The sequence below is a fragment of the Protopterus annectens genome, chromosome 12.part0, assembly GCF_019279795.1.
Source record: "Protopterus annectens isolate FY-2018-M chromosome 12.part0, PAN1.0, whole genome shotgun sequence".
Taxonomy (NCBI): Eukaryota; Metazoa; Chordata; order Ceratodontiformes; family Protopteridae; genus Protopterus; species Protopterus annectens.
Window position 1 is genome coordinate 500,524,002 of NC_056746.1, and position 21,563 is coordinate 500,545,564.

General features: G+C 38.7%; 1 protein-coding gene across 1 annotated transcript in view; it reads right to left on the reverse strand.

The window, feature by feature from the left end:
- The window catches only part of LOC122817340 (ficolin-1-like), a 23,724-nt gene extending 6,089 nt beyond the window's left edge, over positions 1-17,635 (reverse strand). Inside the window, exons 1-2 of the mRNA XM_044090552.1 lie at positions 17,576-17,635; positions 17,360-17,479 (exon numbers count right to left, since the gene is read on the reverse strand). Coding sequence (XP_043946487.1) covers positions 17,360-17,444 — 85 coding nt within the window. The 5' untranslated portion in view covers positions 17,445-17,479; positions 17,576-17,635. The remainder of the gene's footprint in view (positions 1-17,359; positions 17,480-17,575) is intronic.
- Positions 17,636-21,563: the final 3,928 nt, after the last annotated feature.

A 21,563-nucleotide genomic window follows, 5' to 3' on the forward strand; every position in this document is an offset into this window, starting at 1 on the left:
TGGAGTTGTAATTTACCAATGGTGCATCCTTTGGACTATGACTCATATCATTCTACTACAGCTGCCATAAACACTGCCCACCTTTCTTTACTATTTGTTTTATTCTTGGGGTGCATCTTTATGAGGGCAAGTGCACTGAATGTACTTTCTTAATTTCAGCAAGAGGTTCATGTTATGAACCGAGACACATTTTTAGTTTTGCTTCTCACTAACTGTGCAATGTATGTTGAGGAAATAAATTAGTTCATTCTCACTATTAATCACTCCTTTTCCTTAACAGACAATTCTTCTTGTATATGTGAAGAATCACCTTGTTTTCTTTCTTTTTTTAATACATAAAGGGTTAGAAAATTGCCAAATGAAAGAGACCATTGGTCTGTATAACTAACCTAAGAAATGTAGCTAAGACTCGAGATAGCTAGCTGCCTTTTACCTTTTCTGCTTACACCCTTCACCTTTCTTGTATTCTTGACTTCATCCATGAATGTCTCTTTCAATGCCACCACTCCAGCAATGAGTTTCAAGATCTAAAATCCTGTTTTGAAGAAGCACTACATGATGTAAATCTTAAATCCACCAAGAATCCAGCCATACCTCATCATGACCTTTCTCTTGTAAGATTTATTCCCACCCCAACAATTTAGAATCCTTTCAGAGTGTACACTCTGAGTGTATATTCAATTTAACATACCTTTAGAGCTTTACATGTTTATCAGTATACCAAGTCCAGACTTTTGCTCTTGAGAAAAACATCCCCGGTTTAAAGACAGTACCCAAATATAACTACTTCACCAGAGTCCTTGAAAGAACAGCTCCCCTGTATCATAGCAGTCTGCAGTGGTGTGGTGATAGGGAACATATTGTAGCTGCTCTGTGCATATTCCCCTCACACAACCCTGAGCAGTGCATTCTGGAAGTGAGGAAGATGATGATCATTCATGCCATTGTGACACTCCGATATTTAGCTCCTCCATCATTACTAATTCCTCCATCCCCATCAGAGAAATCTCCCCCTGAGTCAATCTCCACTCCTGAGAGTGAAGTAAACTGTAGTAAAGACCAGGCAAGGGGGTTAAGTGATTATGGTTTGCGCCTTGCATCTCCCACATCAAGAGTTCAATCCTGACTTCTGGTCACTTTATATGATGCGCTAGCATGCACCTCCTTTTTTCCTGCATGGCTTTTCTTATATACTGTGTTTTTTCCCGCCTCAAAAATCATGTTTATTGACTGCTTACTCTACATGTTACCCTTGGGCCAGGACTTAATTAGAAAATAAATAAATCTGATTACACAAACCATGTTTTATTTCCTAGAACAAATGTGTCCCCTTCCAGACTAATCCTACTGGCCACTACCATTGCGCAGTATTACTGTCATCTGTGGAAAACAAAATGAGTGTCCTAATTTCCAAGGTCACATTACATAAATGTGCCAAAGGTCACTGGACCATGAACGCCAGTTGGTGCTCTTTCTTAAATGCCAGTCCTTCAAATGCTGTCAGCCATATTACTGTCACCTAAAATTACCCAAACCACTTTCTATCCACTTCAGCAGCCTCTCTTCCACACACCACTATTATCCTGAAAGAGACAAAGCAGTAGTCTTATTGAAGTTGCACTAGACAAAATTATCCAAATGACTGCAATTCGTGACCAAGTGTTCTACAGGAAGGTCCATTGTAACAGTAAATCATAACATTTAAAAAACAACTTCCTCATGTGATGCGACATTGCTACTCGCTGCACCACTGTGTCTCCCTTGGGGTAGTTTACAATTGGCTAAATAGAAACAACAGGGTTCAGGGTGCTTGCAGTGTGTGATGACCATAGAAGTGTATCACTTGACTAAGGATGGGTGCCAGGCAGAGAATGAGCCAAAGATGAACATAAATGAGTGAGGAATGAGTTATAAGTGTGAACATTAAAACACACAGTATATATATATATATATATATATATGGGTCTACTTCAGAACAACAAAACCTCACAACACCGAAGGCAAAAACACTGAGATCAAAACAACGAAACCCCACAACACCAAGAACCACATAAGTATAACACAGGCAAAAAACATACACAAATACATACACAACTGCCCCAAACTACCAACCACACCACCCTACACTAAAAATAGGCAGGGGGGCAACCCCCCTGCACCCCACACACCCCCCCTACTTTAATATTCTAACTCTGAGATTGCACAAACAGACACAGAAGACAAACTCACACCCACACACTACAGTCCCTGACACACACACACACCACAGTCACAATACACACTTACACACAGCACTACTCCTCACAAATACACTTACACATGCATACTCACCCACAGCGGAACACCAAAAGTGCTAAATCAAAATCTCATAACATCGGGATTTTGAATTTCGTGCTTTCATTGTTTTGGTCTCCTTCAAAACACTTTAGATGTTCTGGTCTTTTGGTGTTTTGAAGGAGACCCCTATATATATATATATATATATATATATATATATATATATATATATATATATGCCCCCTTTATATATTTATGTGTTTATTATTTATTTATTTTACCTGGGTAGAGCACTGATTAGTGAGAGATATGACAGAACTCTCGCAGCAGCACTTTGATTTTTGGAACCTGACAACAAAGATCCCTTACATGTATCTCACACATCCACACACCTCATCTTGCTTTGCTGTAGTAAACAACTCAACAATCATCATCTTGCCTTGGTGTAGTAAGTAGCTTAACTAGGGAACAGTAACTCTTTAGTCAGTCAGGAAAATATAGTGAGATTAGTTAAGTATTGTTTTTCTGCATCTGTGTGAATCTATCCAACTGTGTTATTTTTATATCTCCTGTGATTGAAACTCTGGTCTTTATTGTAAGTAGATATTCAGTATTCTTGTATGTTCTATTTTATTATATGTTATTAAATATTTCTGGTCTTAGTACTTATACTTATTTTAGTGACACTGTGGCTGCTACTGAAAGCCTTGCTACTTTGGTCAAACTCTACCATTTGTATTAGTATTAATTTTACTCAGTATAATTGGGTAGCCTTGTAAGAGGCTTACAGCAGTTGACTGCTGGCAGCATAATTACCTAATAGACTGGTCAGAAGGGGCACACCTAGTGAATCTCTGCCAGCCTTTCCCAGGTGTGTGAATATGTGTGAAAATCAAATATCCAAGTGTGTGGGTCAGCAACTTGGAACAGGGACACAAAACTCCAAAGTGGTCAATGTGGAGTATTGTTTGGGGCCTACAGAGTGAGACAGAGATCAGCCCCAGGTCTGGAATATGCTCCTTGTGTGCTCTTAAGGGAAATTGTCCTTGGTGCAGGGAGCTGTCTCTGAAAATACTGTGTGTATCTATTTTTGCTCCTAGTGGCAGTCCCTCACTGGTGCCAGTGGTGAGGATTGAGGCTCTTTGATTACTGGCCTTGGGTGGGAGCCATCACATATTGGTGGAAGCTGGTGGGATATTAATTGAACTTCAGTAACCTGTGGGCATTTGTCACTGAAGATGTGTGTACTCTCAACACCCACAAAGTAAACATACAGAATTTAATTTTCACAACAGTTTTATTTATTTTTGTTAGTTTAATTTAGTCAGTGAAAGCAGGTAAATATGTCATCAGAGGATTATGGCAAGCTGACAAAAACCCAATTGGCCAAGATGTGTGAAGCCAAAGGACTGGTGCATGCCAACCTTACTAAAGAGGAAATGATTTCAGCCTTAATCATAGCTGCAGCATGGACCAGCAATCTGGAAGACAACCAGTGTGGTGATGGTGGTTTGCAGTCCTCAGAAACAGAACAGTTGACCTTTTCCTCAGAGGACTTGAAAGCCCATCTGGAATTAAAGAGACTTGAACTGGAGGTCAAATATTTGGAATTAAAATCAGAAGAGTGACTGCAGCAGGCAAAACATATGGAATTAGAATCAGCAGAGAGAACGTGGTGTTTAGAGGCCAAAGAAAAAGAGAAACAGTGCCAACATGAGAGGGAGATGCTGACTCCTTCTCAGGGTCATATAGGTAATGTGGCAGGGAATAACCAAACCCCAGAAGAAATAAAGGTTACTACATTTCTTCCACAGTTTACAGACCATCACACAATTTTTTTTTAATGAGAGACCACAATGTTGTGAATTGTTTTCCTTTAACAAGTAAATTTCAATGCTAGTTAAGAAGTATATTCTGTTCTTAGCATTTCCATGGAAACAAGCTAACTAAAAGTGAAGGCAGTAAATAAAGAGTTCTGGACACTGTTTACTGAGAGAAATAGAAAATAAAATTGTACACAGACAAGCAGCTCAGTAAAAAAGTTTGAAATTTTTGGACATGAATAAGAGACAGCAGCTTGCATTTACTGGGAAAAAAGTATAATTTAAATTTTATTTAAATACAATCAGTGCACATTTTCTTAAGGCAAAAAAGTAAATATTTTCTACATATAAGCATATAAAACTGTTTTTCACATCTGAGGTGGAATAAAGGTAAGACAAAAACAGACAGCAATTTGTCTAAACAGAAGCACAGGCTACAACATGCCCTTTAACATGGATAACGTTAATGTTAGGTTAATTGACTCACTCAAGCCTAAAATGCCTTTTTGTATAACTTCCAGTTCACACCCATACCACCTTATGGCATCCAGAATTTTTGATTTCTGGCTTATTTCATTAAGTGACTTATTAACTGATAATAGGCAGTATTAGAACAGGGCAAGGAGTTATTAACAAAATGACAATAAAATTGTTAGTCTAGGATGTAATACAATGGAGAAATTAATCTTTGCCACTTATTTATATTTTCAAATTTATGTTCATATTTTCATAACTCACATTTTCAAATTCATGTTCATATTTTCATAACGCAATAATACTACTACAAAAGGGAGAGTAGTAGCAATACAACAGTAAAAACTATGAAGAGTGGGTAACCACCAGATTAAGTTATATTTGTCTAATTTAATACAAAGTTCCACTGAGGAGGTTTGCATTAATTTAAATGAAAATGCTTAATTTGGTCATTACCCATTTTTTATATATTTTCATAGCTAAGAGACCTACATGGTATGAGGTGTATGGTGTGAAACACCAATGTGGGAGACAGGAGAATTCACTGAAAATATTGATTTATAGCACACTATACTGGAACTAGTGGTAGTTGTTTGCTAGTAATTATGAAAATAAGCTACATTTCCATATTTATTCAATACATCAAAAACCCAGTGACATACAAACTGTTTCAAGATATGAAGTGAAACCGTGGATGTTACTAAAGAAAACTGCTTTGATATTTGCACTGTAACTTGCACATCTTGAGATAAATCCAGTATTATTTGTGTTGCTAATTATACAATTAAACACATTTCCATATTTCTGTAAATATCTCAATAAACATGCATTTGCAGAAGAATTTCTTGTTCTCATGTGAAAGCTTAATTCTGGTTATCAAAAATGTTCTAACAATATATGTCTAGGTTATACAGTTTTCAAGATATGAAAATTTGTGAAAGTTTACAAAAAATATAATTTGGTGTTTGTGTGCATTATAATATATTACATTATTTATGCAAAAGACTATGAATGCACTGACTATTATCAATGAAAAGAATAATTCTTACAGATAACATTCTATTTGTATAGTTTTAATAACTGTTATTGTTCACAAAATAATTACTTTTGTTTATTCTGCTTTTTAAGTTTGTTTTGTAGAAAATGCACTGGAATGCAAGATGTGTACAAGCTGCAAGAGGTGTGACATTCCACATCACCTAGATGTTAATGACTTAATGTCTATGGGTGCAGATGTCAATTTGGAACCATTGCTTCTATCAGGAGGGTTAAACTTTATTATTTGAAATGTACGTAGTTTTGTATGTTTCTTTTAAGTTAATAGGTTATTGGGGTATTCTGGGGGGTATGTTTTTTTCAATGTTTTCATTAAAGCAAAAAGTCTTGTTAAATGTATCATAGGTTCAAATAGAGATTATAAGAAACAACTGTATAAAGGATCAACCTGCCAAACACTGGTGGGTGGTGTAACACAAAAACCTGGAAATGAGCTTTTTAAAAAAGCTGCCATATGTAATAGGTAGTAATAATCACGTCTTATCATAATGGTTACTCAAAGCATATTTCTTTAGAATGTGAATGGCCTCATAGGTAGAGACAAAATGTTAAGAGTACTGAATTATATTACGAAATTCAGAGTGCAAAAAGGAATGCTAGAGGAGACACATTTGGAATGACGTACGCATGTGCATTTGATAAAGAAGGTACTTCAGGATGGATATTTAGCAGAATATCAGGGACAAAGGAAAAGGGGAGAACTTATACTACTTGCTAGAGGAGCTCCGGTAGTGACAGAAGAGGGGAAAAAAAGATAGTAGTGGCAGATTTGTACTAGAAAGAGGCTACTGGTAAGGGAGGAGAATTATTCTGACGTGTATTTATATTCCACCTTAATTATGGAAATTAAGATTTTTTTAGAAGAAATAGTCAGCTTTCAAGGGGGAATATTACTTAGAGGTGGGAGCTAGAACTTGATTTACAACAGTGTAGGATGAATCTTGGAGACCTAGAAGGAAAAATATAACAAAAGCAGACATATTTCTGAAGAAATTCATTAACATATTTGGGATGGAAGATGTGAATTCAGTAGTAGGAACTCAGAGAGAGTTTACATATTATTCCCCAAGGTATAATAACAGGGCTAGACTAGACAGAAATTACATTTGACATGAAAATGCGCATTTAATTGAAAGCCTCAACACACATCCAATAACTGTTTCAGATAATGCACCAATAACAAGTAGGATAAAAATGCAGACTAGTGAAGTACAAATGAGACACTGGCACTTCCTCACCCACCTTTTAAACTTAGAGGAATTTAAGGAATCGGTAGTGGAAATCTTGGATGAAGATAGAAATTAGTTCCAAAGTTGTAGCTAGTGAGTGGGATAAAATGAAAGGAATGTTTAAAAATAGAGTAAAATAAAAGAAAAAATGATTATAAAGTACCATGAATCCTTTAGAGGGTCTGACAATAAATAAGGAGATGTCACAGAAATAGAAGATGTACAACTGCAGAGCGCAAAAGAGAAAGTAAGTAAGTATCTAGATAATATGCATGAGTTTACAAAGGTTGCTGTTATGTAACTATTTTTTATAGTAACCCCAAAGCACAAAAACGTTTAGCACAACAACTTAGGCAAGGAAACGTATAAAGAGTTGTTGCTAAACGTAGGGGGCATATAACAAGAAAAATACACAGAGATCATGTACAGATATTAGAAATATTTCAGAAATTTTATGAAAATTTGTATAAAATAAAGGAATGTGGGAAAAAAGTTAAATGGAAATATGGAAGACTTTGTTATGCCAAAGTTATAAACAGATGACGCTCAAAAAATAACAGTTAAGATAGGAGATGAGATAAAGATTATGCCATGTAATCAATCTTTTATTTATTTTTATTTAACATTTGTTTACCAGGAAAATCTAACTGGGACAGAGCCCATTATCAGTGGAAGCCTAGGGAGAAATGTTCCGGATACAAATCTTTGGAATGTGGGAGGAAACCGGAGCAATCAAAAAAATCAAAAAAATATGTTTGTTTGGTGCTTAGGAAACTGGAGCACCCAGAGGAAACTCATGCAGACTCCTCACTTGGCACCCCAGCCAAGAATCGAACCAAAGCACCTTTTGCTGTGAGGTGACAATGCTAACCGCTGCTCCACTGTGCCACCAATCTGCAGGAAAGTCCCCAGGAAAAGATGGTATTATTGTGAAAGTTTAGAAACTAGTAGGGAAGAAACTGAGAGATATCTGGAAGGTTCTGTTTAACTGTATTTTAAAAGGAGGGGAAGCACCAAAATCCTTGACGAAAGATCTGGTGGCTGTAGTACCTAAAAATGGTAAGAGACTCATCAGACCCAGTTTCATGTAGGCTCATTTCAATTTTAAATCATGATTATAAAGTACTTAAGTCTATAATAGCTAAAAGAATGACAATGATGTTGCCAAAATTGATAGGCATGGATCAATGTGGAAGGTGAGGCAAACATTTGAGAACATTAATAAAACAATGATGATCCAGAAGGAAGCAGAATATATGAAAATACTGGTGCTGTTGGTGGGTCTTGCTGCAGAGTAAGCATTCAGCAGAGTAAGATGGGATTTTATGAGTAGGGCAATGGAAGCATTTGCATTCTCTGTAGAATAACATGGTTAATTAGGAAGATATATGAGGGATTACAAGCAAAAATTAAAGTGGAAGGGCTCATCTATGATAAGTTGTATTTAAAGAAAGAAACCAGTTGGGGTGTCCTCTATCCCCTTTGTCTTATATTTAGAGCCACTTGCAAAGAAAATAAGGGGCTGAGAAATTCAAGGACATAACTGGCATGGTAATCAAAAAAAGTTGGCTTTATTTGCAAACAATATTATTTTGTACCTGATAGAAATAGAAAATGACATCTCACTGTGGTGGAACATTCTGAGACAGTTTCAAGTCTTTTCTGGATATAAAATTAATAAAGACAAAACAAAGTCGATAGCTGCAAAACATGCACCTATACATGAAATGGTTCAGCAATACCTATGTTTATGGGGACATGATAAAATGAAGTATTAAGGAGTATGGGCGAAAAAGGATTCTGTTATGGCAACTAAGAATATGTGGAAAGAGACTAAAAGAAAGATAATAGAAAAACTGAGAAATTGGAATCTCGTGTTTATAGATATGCATAACAAGATAAAGTAGTGAACATGTGTTATATTTTTATCAACCAGATGAGGAGTTGTGTATGGTAGTACAGTAGTAAATAATGAGTTGAAGGATTATATCTGGAGAGGAAGAGGGCAAGGGTCAAGTGGGATGAGCTGATCCTTCCAATAAAACAAGGTGATTTAGAATTACCTGATTTGAAGGGATAGTTTAGAGCTGCACAGTTAAGGCTCATATGTCTAACACAAACAGAAAAGTATAATTCATAGTAGAAAGGGATGATGATGAAGCATGGCAGAAATTCAAAAAATAAGGAGAGAGTGGGATTTTGGCTGCAGATCCTTAAAAGAATAACATCAACCAAATAGAATATTATATTCATAAAGTAGCAGAAAGTATTCTAAGAACTAAGCCAATAAAAAAGTGGAGAAAGGAGAGTTGACTGCAGTTAGGGGTGAAGAGAATAGTCAAAAGCAACTCAAATTTAGTGGAGAAAATTGGCAAGGGAACAATTGTACTGGGATCAAATAACTAGAGAGGGAAAGTAATGGAATGGGAAAGATCACAAAGACATTGGACTGCAGGTAGAGACTGTCTTCCCTGTCAGGGATTGATATCAGAGTGTAGGCAAAGAGAAAGGGATAGGGGAATCCTAAGTGAATGACCTGCTCTGTTAGAGTTTTTAGCTGAGTCTAGAACAGAGGCTGCTGTTTATAAAAGGGATAATTAGTAGGGTGAGTTGGCATAATGGTTAAAGTCTTAACCTCACAAATTCAGGGTAGAGGGATTGATCCTGACCTCTGGTTATGGACTAGCCTTTGTATAGTTTGCAGACTGATAGTCTAGTATTTACCTTTAAAAGCTCATTAATAAACATTACCCTACAAAATAAATAGCATTTTAGCACAGATGTCCTACTATTGTTTGGTGGAAGGTGGGCATAATAGTTAAGCTGTTTACCTTACAGATACAAGTTTCAGGGTTTAATTTTCACATGGAGTAATTGGCTAGGCTTAAAGTGACCTACAAGAGCAGTTAGCCTAGTGCTAATCTATAAACCTATAAAATATTGCATGATAACTCTAGGAATCAAACAGAGGAGGTTGGAAAATTGAAAAGAGAAAGGGAACAGTTGGATGACGTATGTACAGCTCCCAAGTATGCAATCAAGTCTAAATGATTTAAGTGTTTTGCTGGGTAGTGTTTGCATAGATATTTTTATATCCCAAGTAGACTGCAAATATTTGTTTCCCTCATGCAGATGTCAGATGTTGGAAGTGTGACGGTAACATACTACTCAACCTCTTAGTACAAGAAATCTGGACAAAGCCTGAGAAAATTGGAGGACAAAGGCCCAAAAACAGGGACAGACTTTAAATATTGCTCTTATAAACTTAGAAAGTTGCAAGAGTAATATAGTTTGGGTTAACATACATTTTCTGAAGGATTTGAAGTCTGAAACTCAAATGTGTGTCATTATTTAGTGACTTCAGTCCTCAGATCATCCCAGTGATTTGCCTGAAAACCACACATTTTAGAAGGAATAGATCAAAACTATGATGCAAAAATCTTGACAGTTGAGAGATATATAGGGGAAGAAAGAGATAACTGGGAACATATGTTTAGGAAGTGTAATGAGTTGGCAGACTTTAAAAACTCCATACAGAGTACTCTGTCAGAAATATTGGGAGAGCAAATTGGTATTACTAAGGAAATTATTTTTTGATCTGGGATAAAGGGATAAAGGATCTGAATAGTCTAAACATGGTAAAGCCTTGATAAGTTTAATTCTAGCAGCTGCCAAAAAGGCAATTACTAGAAATTGAAAATCGAAGTCTAAACCAACTATATTTAAAGTAGTGGATATTATAACAGAGATAGGAAGCGGGATGTTTAGAAAAGGGTAGGAACAAATTACATAGAAAAAATGGAAACTGTGGAACAATACATGCAGAATAATGTTTTGGAGGAGGAATGAGGTTTAAGAGAAGGCAGAAATTGATCAATTTATGTAAAGTTGGATTGTTCACCTGTGAGAGAGGGGAGCTTTGAGCAGCCTATCTGTCCCTGGAGGAGTGGTTTCAGCCCATAAATTAGTAGTTTATTGGCCATTTTGGGCTAATGTCTATCTTTCATTTCCCTGCTATAAACCCGCATTTGCAAGGTTTTTGCACTTGTATACAGCTCAGCAAGCTCTTGCCTGGTGCCCTGCAGAGTTCTACAGCAGCAGAGAGACTTTGGAGTGATTAAGTATAAATTTTCTGCATGTTCTTGCTGCCTTTAGCTAATTCTGCCTAAAACACCAATTTTTTAGAGTTTCTGTGATTTAAAAAGCTTGTTTCAGCTACATATTGTACTTATTTTACTGCCTGCACACTCAAGTGTGATAGCCATTTCTGTGCATTCAAAGTGTTTTTTTATTGTATCTGCTTTATTTCCTGAAAGAAAAACAAAGAAACAAAAATATACTTGTTTTCCTGCCTTTCTAAGCTAGTATAGTCCAGTTTTCAGGTTAGTGCTGAATTCAGGACTGTGTTACAAGAGTCTGTGTTTGCTCATGCCTTATTTGCATAGAAGGAAGTTTCTCTGTTCACCTGTGAGACAGGGGAGCTTTGAGCAGTCTATCTGTCCCTGGAGGAGGGTTTCAGCCCAGAAATTAGTAGTTTATTGGCCATTTTGGGCTAATTTCTATCTCTTTCATTTCCTTGCTATAAAACCTGCATTAGCACGGTTTTGTGTGCCGGGCAGCACTAGTTAGCTGGAGTATAACTATTCCCAGCTCCACCAAGTCTGCTCTTTAATTTTTCCCTTGGAACTAGACAAACTTTCAACTTAAGCACTCAAACCAATCACTTCTCAGCCTGGCACTTGCTCAAAACTCATAGCATGCAGTAATAAACCTTAGCACTAGACCCCCCTATACTGTAGAGAAGGACAAGGCTCTATATTCGACATCACCAGCCAATCAGTAAAACAGTTCACTGTACCTTTCCAGGCATGTCCAAAGGGCAGTTTCATGTGTACTCTCTGGTCCATCTGGTGAATCTGGGCATTTTGAGACAATGTTACAACTGCCTCATGTACACAGACAACCCTCTCCTCTTACCATCAAACACTAATACATGCAAGATATGCAATTATACAGCCAAATTGGAGGCTAAGCTCTCTCACCCCAAGACTGGACCAGGCAGTCAAGAGGAAAAGGGAATTACTTGCATCACACCACCAGTCTCACATAGACCTATGAAACCAGCACCAGCAAAAAACACACATAAATACACAAAAACATACTTGGATGCTATAAATAAAAATCTGCAAAAGCAACAGAGACCTCCAAGCAACCTCCACCCCTCAACACAAACCATGAAACACATACTGCACAAAACCAGTGTGTCACGCAATCACAGCCCTTAAGGCAAAATAACATTGCCAACACACTAGTAATAGGTGACTATAGTCAGGCACACTGATGTCCCACTCACTAGGCTGAACAAGGAGAAGGTTACTGTTAGCTGCCTGTCGGTTGCCAGGATCCGCCACATAACACAAGCACTCAGGTCACTCCAGAACAAGTACAAATATGACTCTGTCATTGTCCATCTTGGTGTGAGTGACCTGAGCTGTACCTCCCTGGACTACATGAAAAGAGACATGGAGGAGGTCCCTGATCATATAGACCAGGGCAGTATGACCCTGACCCTGAGTAGCATTCTGCCCTCACCAAGAATGATGCCACGGTATAAATAAAAATTATCAATTTCAACAATTGGCAAAGCTTATGGTGTCATTTAAAGGGGATTCAGTCTCTGGCAGCCTGGGATGACATGCTCAACAAGTCACGCTGCTTCGCTAGAGTCAGCTTGCACCTGTCGACCTTAGGCTTTCGAATACTAGCCAAGGCTCTTGCCACCCCCATAGTACCTTTTTTTAAGCAAGACTCAAAAGACAAACCCACCGCCATAAATAGCACAAATAACAAAAAACTAAGGATAATGCAACTCAATGCCAGAAGTCTAAACCTCAAAATGCACGCACTCGAGGCACTCCTCAGTATGGAAAAAAATTGGTATATGTGCAGGAACAGAAACCTGGTTTATGGCTCCAGAGAGCACCCCAGCACTACCAGGCTACAACTCATACCATACATTTTGGCCACAAAACCCGGACTGAAATACAAAAGGTGGGGGGCGTATCTATCTTCATCAAGGATAACCACACCTCCAGGTTAGTAGCACGATGCCTCACAGATCATCCACGTGCAACTAACAATGGGCAAAACTGCAATCCAAATTGTAGCTTGCTACAGATCACCCACTATGTCCCAGGACCATCATTCCGCATTTCTGGAAACAATGGGAAACATAAAGGTCCTACCAAACACACTGATAATTGGTGATTTCAATTACCCAAACATTAACTGGGAGAACTACTCAAGTACTAACTCCCTTAATCAACATTTCCTAGAATTTATAAACTGTAACACCCTGGATAAACTGGTCAACACCCCCACCAGAAGTGACAACATATTGGACCTGGTCATAACCAACATGGGCAACCGGTGTTCCACACCTAAGGTCAACCCCTTGCTGGTTAGATATGACCATAAACTAATCACTCTGGATATCCACATTCCGCCCCCACCCCCGGTCAAAGAAACCACTGTGAAAAACGTTTTAAAAGCAAACTTCATGTAACTTAAGACCCAGGTGGAAAGTTTCAAAGCCCCCATGCTAAAGGATAATGCTGTCCAAGCTGCAAAATCCTTTACAAATGCACTCTATGGGCACCTACATGAATGCATGGATCAGGCTATCCCAAGCAAAACCAAGACTCACTCTTCCAAGAAAAGGAAACCAGTCTGGTGGACCCCTGCCATAAACAAGCTACACAATAGAAGGAGGAAACTAGTACAGAAAAGAGTAAAAACCCAAGAAGGAAAGACATCCCTGATCAGCATCAGCAGGAAACTACAATCCTTCATAAAATCATCCAAGGCTAGCTTCGAAAGAAAAATTGCCAAGGACTCCAAAGATAACCACAAAGCATTCTTTAGCTATGTCAAGAATCTAAGTGGCAATTCTCAGATCTGCTCAGAATTAGTGCAGAATGGCACAAAATACACTGAACCGACCGATCTCACCAACATCCTGGCAGACAGGTTCAGTGCAAACTTCACCCCCCTCTCATTCCCAAAAGGGCCCATAACCATACCAGAAGAATGGAGTGCCCCTGAAATCACAGACACACAGGTTAAAACAGCCCTCACCAAAGCCAAAAACACAGCATAAATGGGACCAGATGGTGTCCCAGGCTGTGTCCTACATGAGCTCAAAGATGAACTAACCCCTCACCTAAACACACTGTTCAAACTCAGCCTCTCCACAGGCTATGTGCCCATAGAGTGGTGCACAGCAATGGTTATTCCGCTCCACAAAGGTGGGGCTAAAACAGACCCCAGGAACAATCGCCCTATAAACCTGACTAGCTTGTTCTGCAAGGATATGGAGCGCATCATCATGGATCTCATTAACAGAGCCACTGGGAACCTCCAAACACTGGACCCTACCCAGTTTGGCTTTGTTAAGGAAAGATCATGCCTCCTAAATCTGGTGGACTTTTTTGAGACAGTTACCAAGGTTATAGATGAGGGAAAGGTGGTCCACACAGCCTACCTAGTCCTCACAAATGCCTTTGACACCATTCCCCATTCAGGTATTATAGACAAGCTCACCAGCCTGAACATAAACCCTTACATCACGAGATGGGTTGCCAACTGGCTCATGGACAGAACCCACATGGTAAGAGTTGCGGGAGCTAGTTCTGACTCTAAACTGATTACAAGTGGCGTTCTCCAGGGCTCAGTCCTAGGACCTGTCCTGTTCGGCATATACTTCTCAGAGGTACAGGCTAGCACAGGAGGACTATGGCTGACCAAGTTCGCAGATGACTGCAAACGAGGGCTATAACTGACTCTCCAGCTGACACCGACATCCTCCAAAAGGGTCTCACTGAGACAGATACCTGGTGTCAAAACCATGGCCTCAAGCTAAATGCCAAAAAGTGCATAGTCATCCCCTTTGGAAAAAACATAGTACCCACAAACTACCACATAAGTGGTAGCTCCCTAAATATGGAAGATGTAATAAGGGATATGGGGACCCAAGTAGATAGTAACCTCTCCTTTGACAATCACGTTGCCAAAGTGGTTAGAAAATCCTTCTATGTGTCCCACCTAATTACAAAAGGGTTTGCATCCAGATCAAAAGAGGCCATTGTGCCCCTCTATGCATCATTCATCAGACCCATCACAGAGTACAATGCCCCATTTGGGATGCACCTTACAATACACCTGCAACAGCTATAAAGACCACAGAAGTACCTCACCAAGAGGATCACTGGCAGCAAACAGATGCTCTGTGCAGCTCAACTGATGAAACTCCAGCTGTACTCGGTTGCATACCGCCCACTCAGAGGTGATCTCTGCCTGACATACAAGCCCATGTCCAACCCAGAATTGATGGACATGCTCCACCTAAAGAAAACCATATCCCCTCAAGCCACATGCTCTAGGGATCTAAACCTCACCACAACAATAAATAGGATGTGCTGGAGAGATAGATTCCTGTCCCAGAGACTTCCCATGCTCTGGAACAAGATTTCAATCTACATTAGGCAGAGCTCCTCACTAACCCTCTTCAAGAGAAACCTTGATGAGTGGATGGGAAACAGAAAGTATACCCCAGGGATCACTTCAATGGCTCTGCTGGACAGAGGCATAGGGAACTAATCTAAGGGGCTGGCGTAAGCCAACACATTCCGGCTAGGCTTATAAATGCCTTCGGGTAGATAGCCTAGTACCTACCTATGAACCTATAAGAATCCTTCCTTTCCGAACAGCCTTTCACTTGCTGTTCAGTAAGTAGAAACTTCACTGCACCTCATTATATTACATGCTAAACTCATTTACTTCTTTTCAATATAACTTATTTCCTTTCAAGATATTCTACTTACTGTGATTACAATAGCAAATTGTTTTTCATTTTCAGTGGGGTCTTATTACATTTAAATAAAGGGATTCTGGGATATAGTTTTAAACTTTGATAACTTTGTCCTTAAACTTTTTTTTGGTTCTGTAATAACTTAGTACATTATTCACCTGAAAGTGTAAGTGCGTGTATACCCATTTATCAGTCTCCAAACCAAACATAAACATTTATTTTTGAATTAGTTACATTTAAGAACAGTTTTTGACTACTGCATTCCTCCTTCCCTATTAAATGTTGAAGATTTGAAGAAGATATAAAACAACTCATGATATGTAAGGGAGTTACATACATACCTGCATCAGTTTATTCTACTTCAGACCTACTTTGGCACCTCATAGGAAAAAAGCCAGTGTTTTTGCATCTTCCATAGTGGACAGAAGTGAATACACAAAGGAACAGAATACTCAAACTGCATTCACCAAAAATAAAAACTGACAAAAAACACCTTTTTAGTGTTTTTGCAGGGGATGACCCCCCATGCACACACCCTCCAAGCTTATATATACCAACTGCATGGATGCATCAACATGAAGAGGGGTGAAATTCTCTCAAAAAGGGCATCACTGCCGGCACAACTCACAGATAGTGATCTCCTATGGAGAAATTCTGCTTGTGAACATGTTGAACTTCAGGCAATTGAAGCTCAAGCACCAGTAGATTACCCATTTTGCAATGTTTGGCTAGGAAATACGGTGGGTACAAGCCCATGTTATATTTATATTAGGCTGCTGAACAAGTTGCCTAAGAAATGTGCAACTATTATCATTTGAGATAAGTGCTATCATTTACTTTTAGTAAGCACTCCTCAAAAATTTACTAGCAAAGCCAGGATTTATGGAACTGTGTACTCACTTCCATAATATAACCCCCTACACTCCATGCATTACTTGTTTCTTGACAGCATATCTTTTCAATAACTGACCAGGCATTCTAAAAAGAAAAAAAGAAAAGGCCATTTAAACAAAACCCTTCAACTTAATAAAGCACCTCTCAGGTAGCAATCCTTCCACAGCTCATTGCGCTAAATAAATAAATAAATCATTTAACAAAAAGCTTATGCTGTGATGTGCATGATTTATACCCAGCTATACACTAGATGGTAGGAAACTTACACACAGTTGCACTGCATTAAAATTAGATGAACTGGAATGGCAAAACCCTCCATCCAGAATCCATGAATGAGGACTGTTTTTTTTCTCTTTCTTTCTCATTTTTTGTAACCCTGATATATCAAACTGCTTGTAGTTGAATTTTGTTGTAAGCAAGTACTCTGAACAATTCCCAAGACAACTTGCTCACTGTCAACTTCTCATTAACATGCTACAAAATGTGCCTGGACCTCAAGAAATGCTTTTGAGACCTGTCTTTTCAAACAATAAAAACATACAGAATTAAGGAAACAGCAGACTGCAGCCTCTGAAATATTGCATTTCACAAACATTAATTGAAAACTAACCAACCTAATGCAAAAAAAGAAAGTGCAAAGAGTAATAATTAAAATCTACATTGTTATTTATCTGCCCACTATAATTCAGTGCTTCTCTTAAGATTATTAATGACAGCATAAAGTAAAAAACGCTTACCTGCTGCTGACAAAGTACCAAGATATTGTGTCGCAAAAGAGGCACCCAAAGCCAGAAGGCTCAAGCAAACCTGAAAGATTGTCATCGTGTTCACTTTCACCTTTCCAGAATACCTTCAACCTAAGGGAAAAAAAAAATTAAGAGCTTTTAAAATACTGAATAACTTTAGTCTATGAACATATATTTGCAAATTGAAGGTATTAGCAGATGCATTACTTTGTTTAGCACAATGTTTCTGGATGAATTGCACTGCATTTTCACCGGCTTATATATTTTTTAAGAACAGGAAATTAGCACTTATCTCAAGTGATAACAGCTTTTTATTTTGTAGACACCCTGTTCACCTTCCTGTTACAATTTGTTTGCTAAATGCGAGGCTCAAAGTTGAGGGATAATTTATGTCTGCAATAATTTCAAAGTAATTTTATTATCATTTGTGCAGTACTGAATTACATCTGAGCTGTTCGTTGCTTCTGCCTATTTACTGGTCTTAGATTAGCACTAGGCTCTCCTCAGTAGGGTACTAGGTCTTGCTTAATAGCCATTAACACATAAATTACACCCATAAGGAACGTTTGTGTCTAACTAAAAAACAAGCATACTGCACGGTGGCTAAAGATTTGGAATGCTTCATTTTTAGATATCTGCTGCACACTTTGCAAATGATGATTTAATTCAGGATCTGTTTCCTTGACTTCTGAGATTTTCCTGAGGGATCTTTGTATACTAAAGCTAAATGTACAGACTGTATAAAATGTAAGTGTCTCTCTGAAGGCTTAATGTAGTTAAATACCTTCAGTGATTTATCTGCCCATTTTTGAAGGAATGACTCTAATGCCCATAACACTAGTAACCTAGGTTTTGAAGCAGTCATGGCAGATGCTTATATAGCCAAGCTTCACTCCCCTGTTCCACCTTACTAATGTATGATAACCCTAACCATAACCCTGCACATAATCCCAACTCTGCACCTTACCTTAGGAAAACCCTTTTCATAAAACTGCGGATACACAAAACAAAAAGACACTCACCACCTGCACACTCACAAAAAAACAAAGACAATAAAACACTACACCCATTCCCTTAGCTAGCTTCTCTTTAGCCCTAACATACAAACATCACACAGTACATACAGTGCAAAACATTACATCTACCCCTTACCTAGCCTTAACTCTAATCCTGACCAAGTAATACTCGCTCACACACTCCCACCCTATAAAAAAATCTTCGGGCTTTACATCTCACCACCACCAGAACAAAGCTACATTTGTAAAAATGCACATTTGAAAAATGGTGCACACTTTCCCCCTTTTTTATTTGACAAAATGAACATTCAACACAAAGATGATAACCTTTTGTGTGGTTAGAAGGGGAGATGGTGGTGCCGTCCTTAGATGTTATGGTAAAGGAGAGAGTTTTTTTATCTATTAGGGGAAAAATAGTAGCAGTTTTGTCTTTTTGGGATTTAGAATTAGTTGGATACCTGATATCCATTTTTCTACTGAGTTAAAGGTATCTTGAGTGAGTGTATGTAGGGTGGTGGGAGATGAGGCGGAGCAGATCAGGGTTGAATCATCCGCATATTGTATGAGTGTGACATGTTGTGTAGCGCTATTGAGGTTATTTGTGAAAATAGAGAACAATAGCAGGCCCAGTATAGAGCCCTGTGGGACACCTATGGTGGTTGGAAGTTATGTAGACAGAGTTCCTTTCCACTGGACTGATTGTTGCCTGTCAGACAAGTAGCTTCTGAACCAGGCTATAGTAGAGGAGGTGAAGGATAATGATGTTAGTGAGTCTAGTAGAATGGAGTGGGAGACCATATCAAATGCTTTTGAGAGGTCTAGGAAAATGGCTGATACATATTTGTTATCATTCCTGTGAAGGTTTATATAATTAGTGAAGGATAGAAGGGCTGTGGTAGCGCTGTGATGTGGCCGGAAACCGTGTTGTGTGGCAGATAGTAGATTGTGTGTGTTAAGAAATGTCATCACTTGCAAGTGGATGCATTTCTCAAGAATTTTGGATAAGGGAAAAAGGATGGCAATAGGTCGGTAGTTGGAGAATTCGTAAGAATTACCTCCTTTATGGAGAGGAATAATTTGAGATACTTTCCAGAGTTTGGGTATGTAGGATTCTAGTATGGAGCGGTTGATAAGGATGGAGACAGGATATGATAGGGAGTCACTAGCCATATTTAGGTATGCAGCAGGTATGTTATCAGCTGCCAGTGTGGTTGGCTTTAGTTTTAGGAGGAGTTTTTGATAGTTGAGGTGGGTACTGGTGATAGGCTGAAAGAGGGGGTTGTGTGGGATAGGTTAGGTTGTGATTGAGGTAGACTGTTTTTGGTTATTTGACTGGACAGGGCCAAGATGGATTTAGTAAAATGGTTATTAAATTGAGAAGCTATGTCTAGGGTATTGTTAGTAGAGCTGGGTGCTGCAGTTGTGGTTTTGCCTGGCTTGAGTAGGGAGTTAATGGCATGCCAGAATTTTTGTGGATTATTTGAATATTTCCTTTGGACGCTAAGAAAATAGTTTTGTTTGTTTATTTTGGATTCAGCCTTGGCCTTGTTTCTAAGCTGTTGATAGTATTGCCTGGAGCTAGGGGTTTTGTCAGTTTTCCAGATTGTCCAGGCTTTATCTCTAGCTTTTAGTAAGGCTCTGGTGTCCCTATTTAGTCAGGGTGCGTAATTGGTTTTAACTCTGATCTTTCTGCTGGGAGCTAGACTGTTAAGGATGTTAGAGAAGGTAGTATTGAAGTAGTCTACTGCCTGGTCTAACCCAAGTGTCCGTAGTGGTTCCCAGTTGCAGTGGCTTAGGACAGTATTTAGGTATCATGGGGTAAGGTTATGATCATCTTGTACGAATTTGGAGACTACTGGTTTGGGTGATTGGAGTGTTTGTGGAGTAGGAAGGTGGGGAGATGATCACTTAGGTCATCTGGGAGACAGCCTACTGTATAGTTTTGTTTGGGATAGTTGGTTAGTGTCCAGTCCAGTATGGATTCTCTCTTTATTTTCTCATCTATTCTAGTTGGTTCTTCAATTAGTTGAAAGAACCCATATAGACTGATATGTGTAGAGGGGCTGCTGGAGTTACAGGCTGCCCAGTCAGTGTCAAGGTCTCCTAGTAGGATTGTTTCCTGAGGTAGATTGTCCTTTGTCCAGTGTAGGATGTCTTCTATTATGAGTGAGTTGTTGCCTGGAGGTATGTAGCAGCATATTATACTGATCTTCTTGGTGTTTCTTATGGATAGGACAGAAAATAGGACTTCAGCGTTTTGAAAAGTGGGTGGTGTACAGGAGCTGGAGGTTAAGGGTGTTTTTAAAGAGAATGGCTACTCCTCCTCCTTTCCTGTTTGTTCTATCAGATCTAAGTGCATTATAACCTGGGGGGAGAAAGTCTTCATCTTGGATACTGGGATTAAGCTAGGTCTCTGTAATGGTGAGTACATCAGGGTTGTTGTGGACTATGAATGCATGTAGGTCTGTTAGCTTGTTGGTAATACTTCTTATGTTGAAATTTAGGATTAGCAGGTCAGATGTTTGTCTGGCTGAGAGGGGACCTGGATTTGGGTGAATGTCACCAGAGGGTAGCAGAGTTTGTAGGAGTGTCAGTATGTGTTTTTTATTATCAATTGTTTGTGAGCTTGGTCTATGAGAGTTTTTCTTAGTGTGGTGAGATGGTGTCATTTTTATTAGCGAGTAATATGTAGCTGTAAGATTTATGATTGTAGGGCAGATGTAGAAGTGTGAGTGGGTTTGAGATGGTGAGCTGTTTGTTCTATCAGATCTAAGTGCATTATACCCTGGGGGGAGAAAGTCTTCATCTTGGATACTGGGATTAAGCTAGGTCTCTGTAATGGTGAGTACATCAGGGTTGTTGTGGACTATGAATGCATGTAGGTCTGTTAGCTTGTTGGTAATACTTCTTATGTTGAAATTTAGGATTAGCAGGTTAGATGTTTGTCTGGCTGAGAGTCATGAACTGCACTGTTATAACTTGTTGATACTTGTGAACCTCTGCTATCTTTAAAAAAACAAAAAACAAAAAAATCTTGCTTTTTTCCCACTTTTCTGAGATTTAAAAAAGTTCAGTTACAGGCTTGCTGTTCTGAACTGTTTGTAAGTTTCTTGGAGGCCATTTTTTGCTTGGGCTAAAGGGAAGTCTCTCTGTTCATCAGTGGCAGTGATAAACATTGA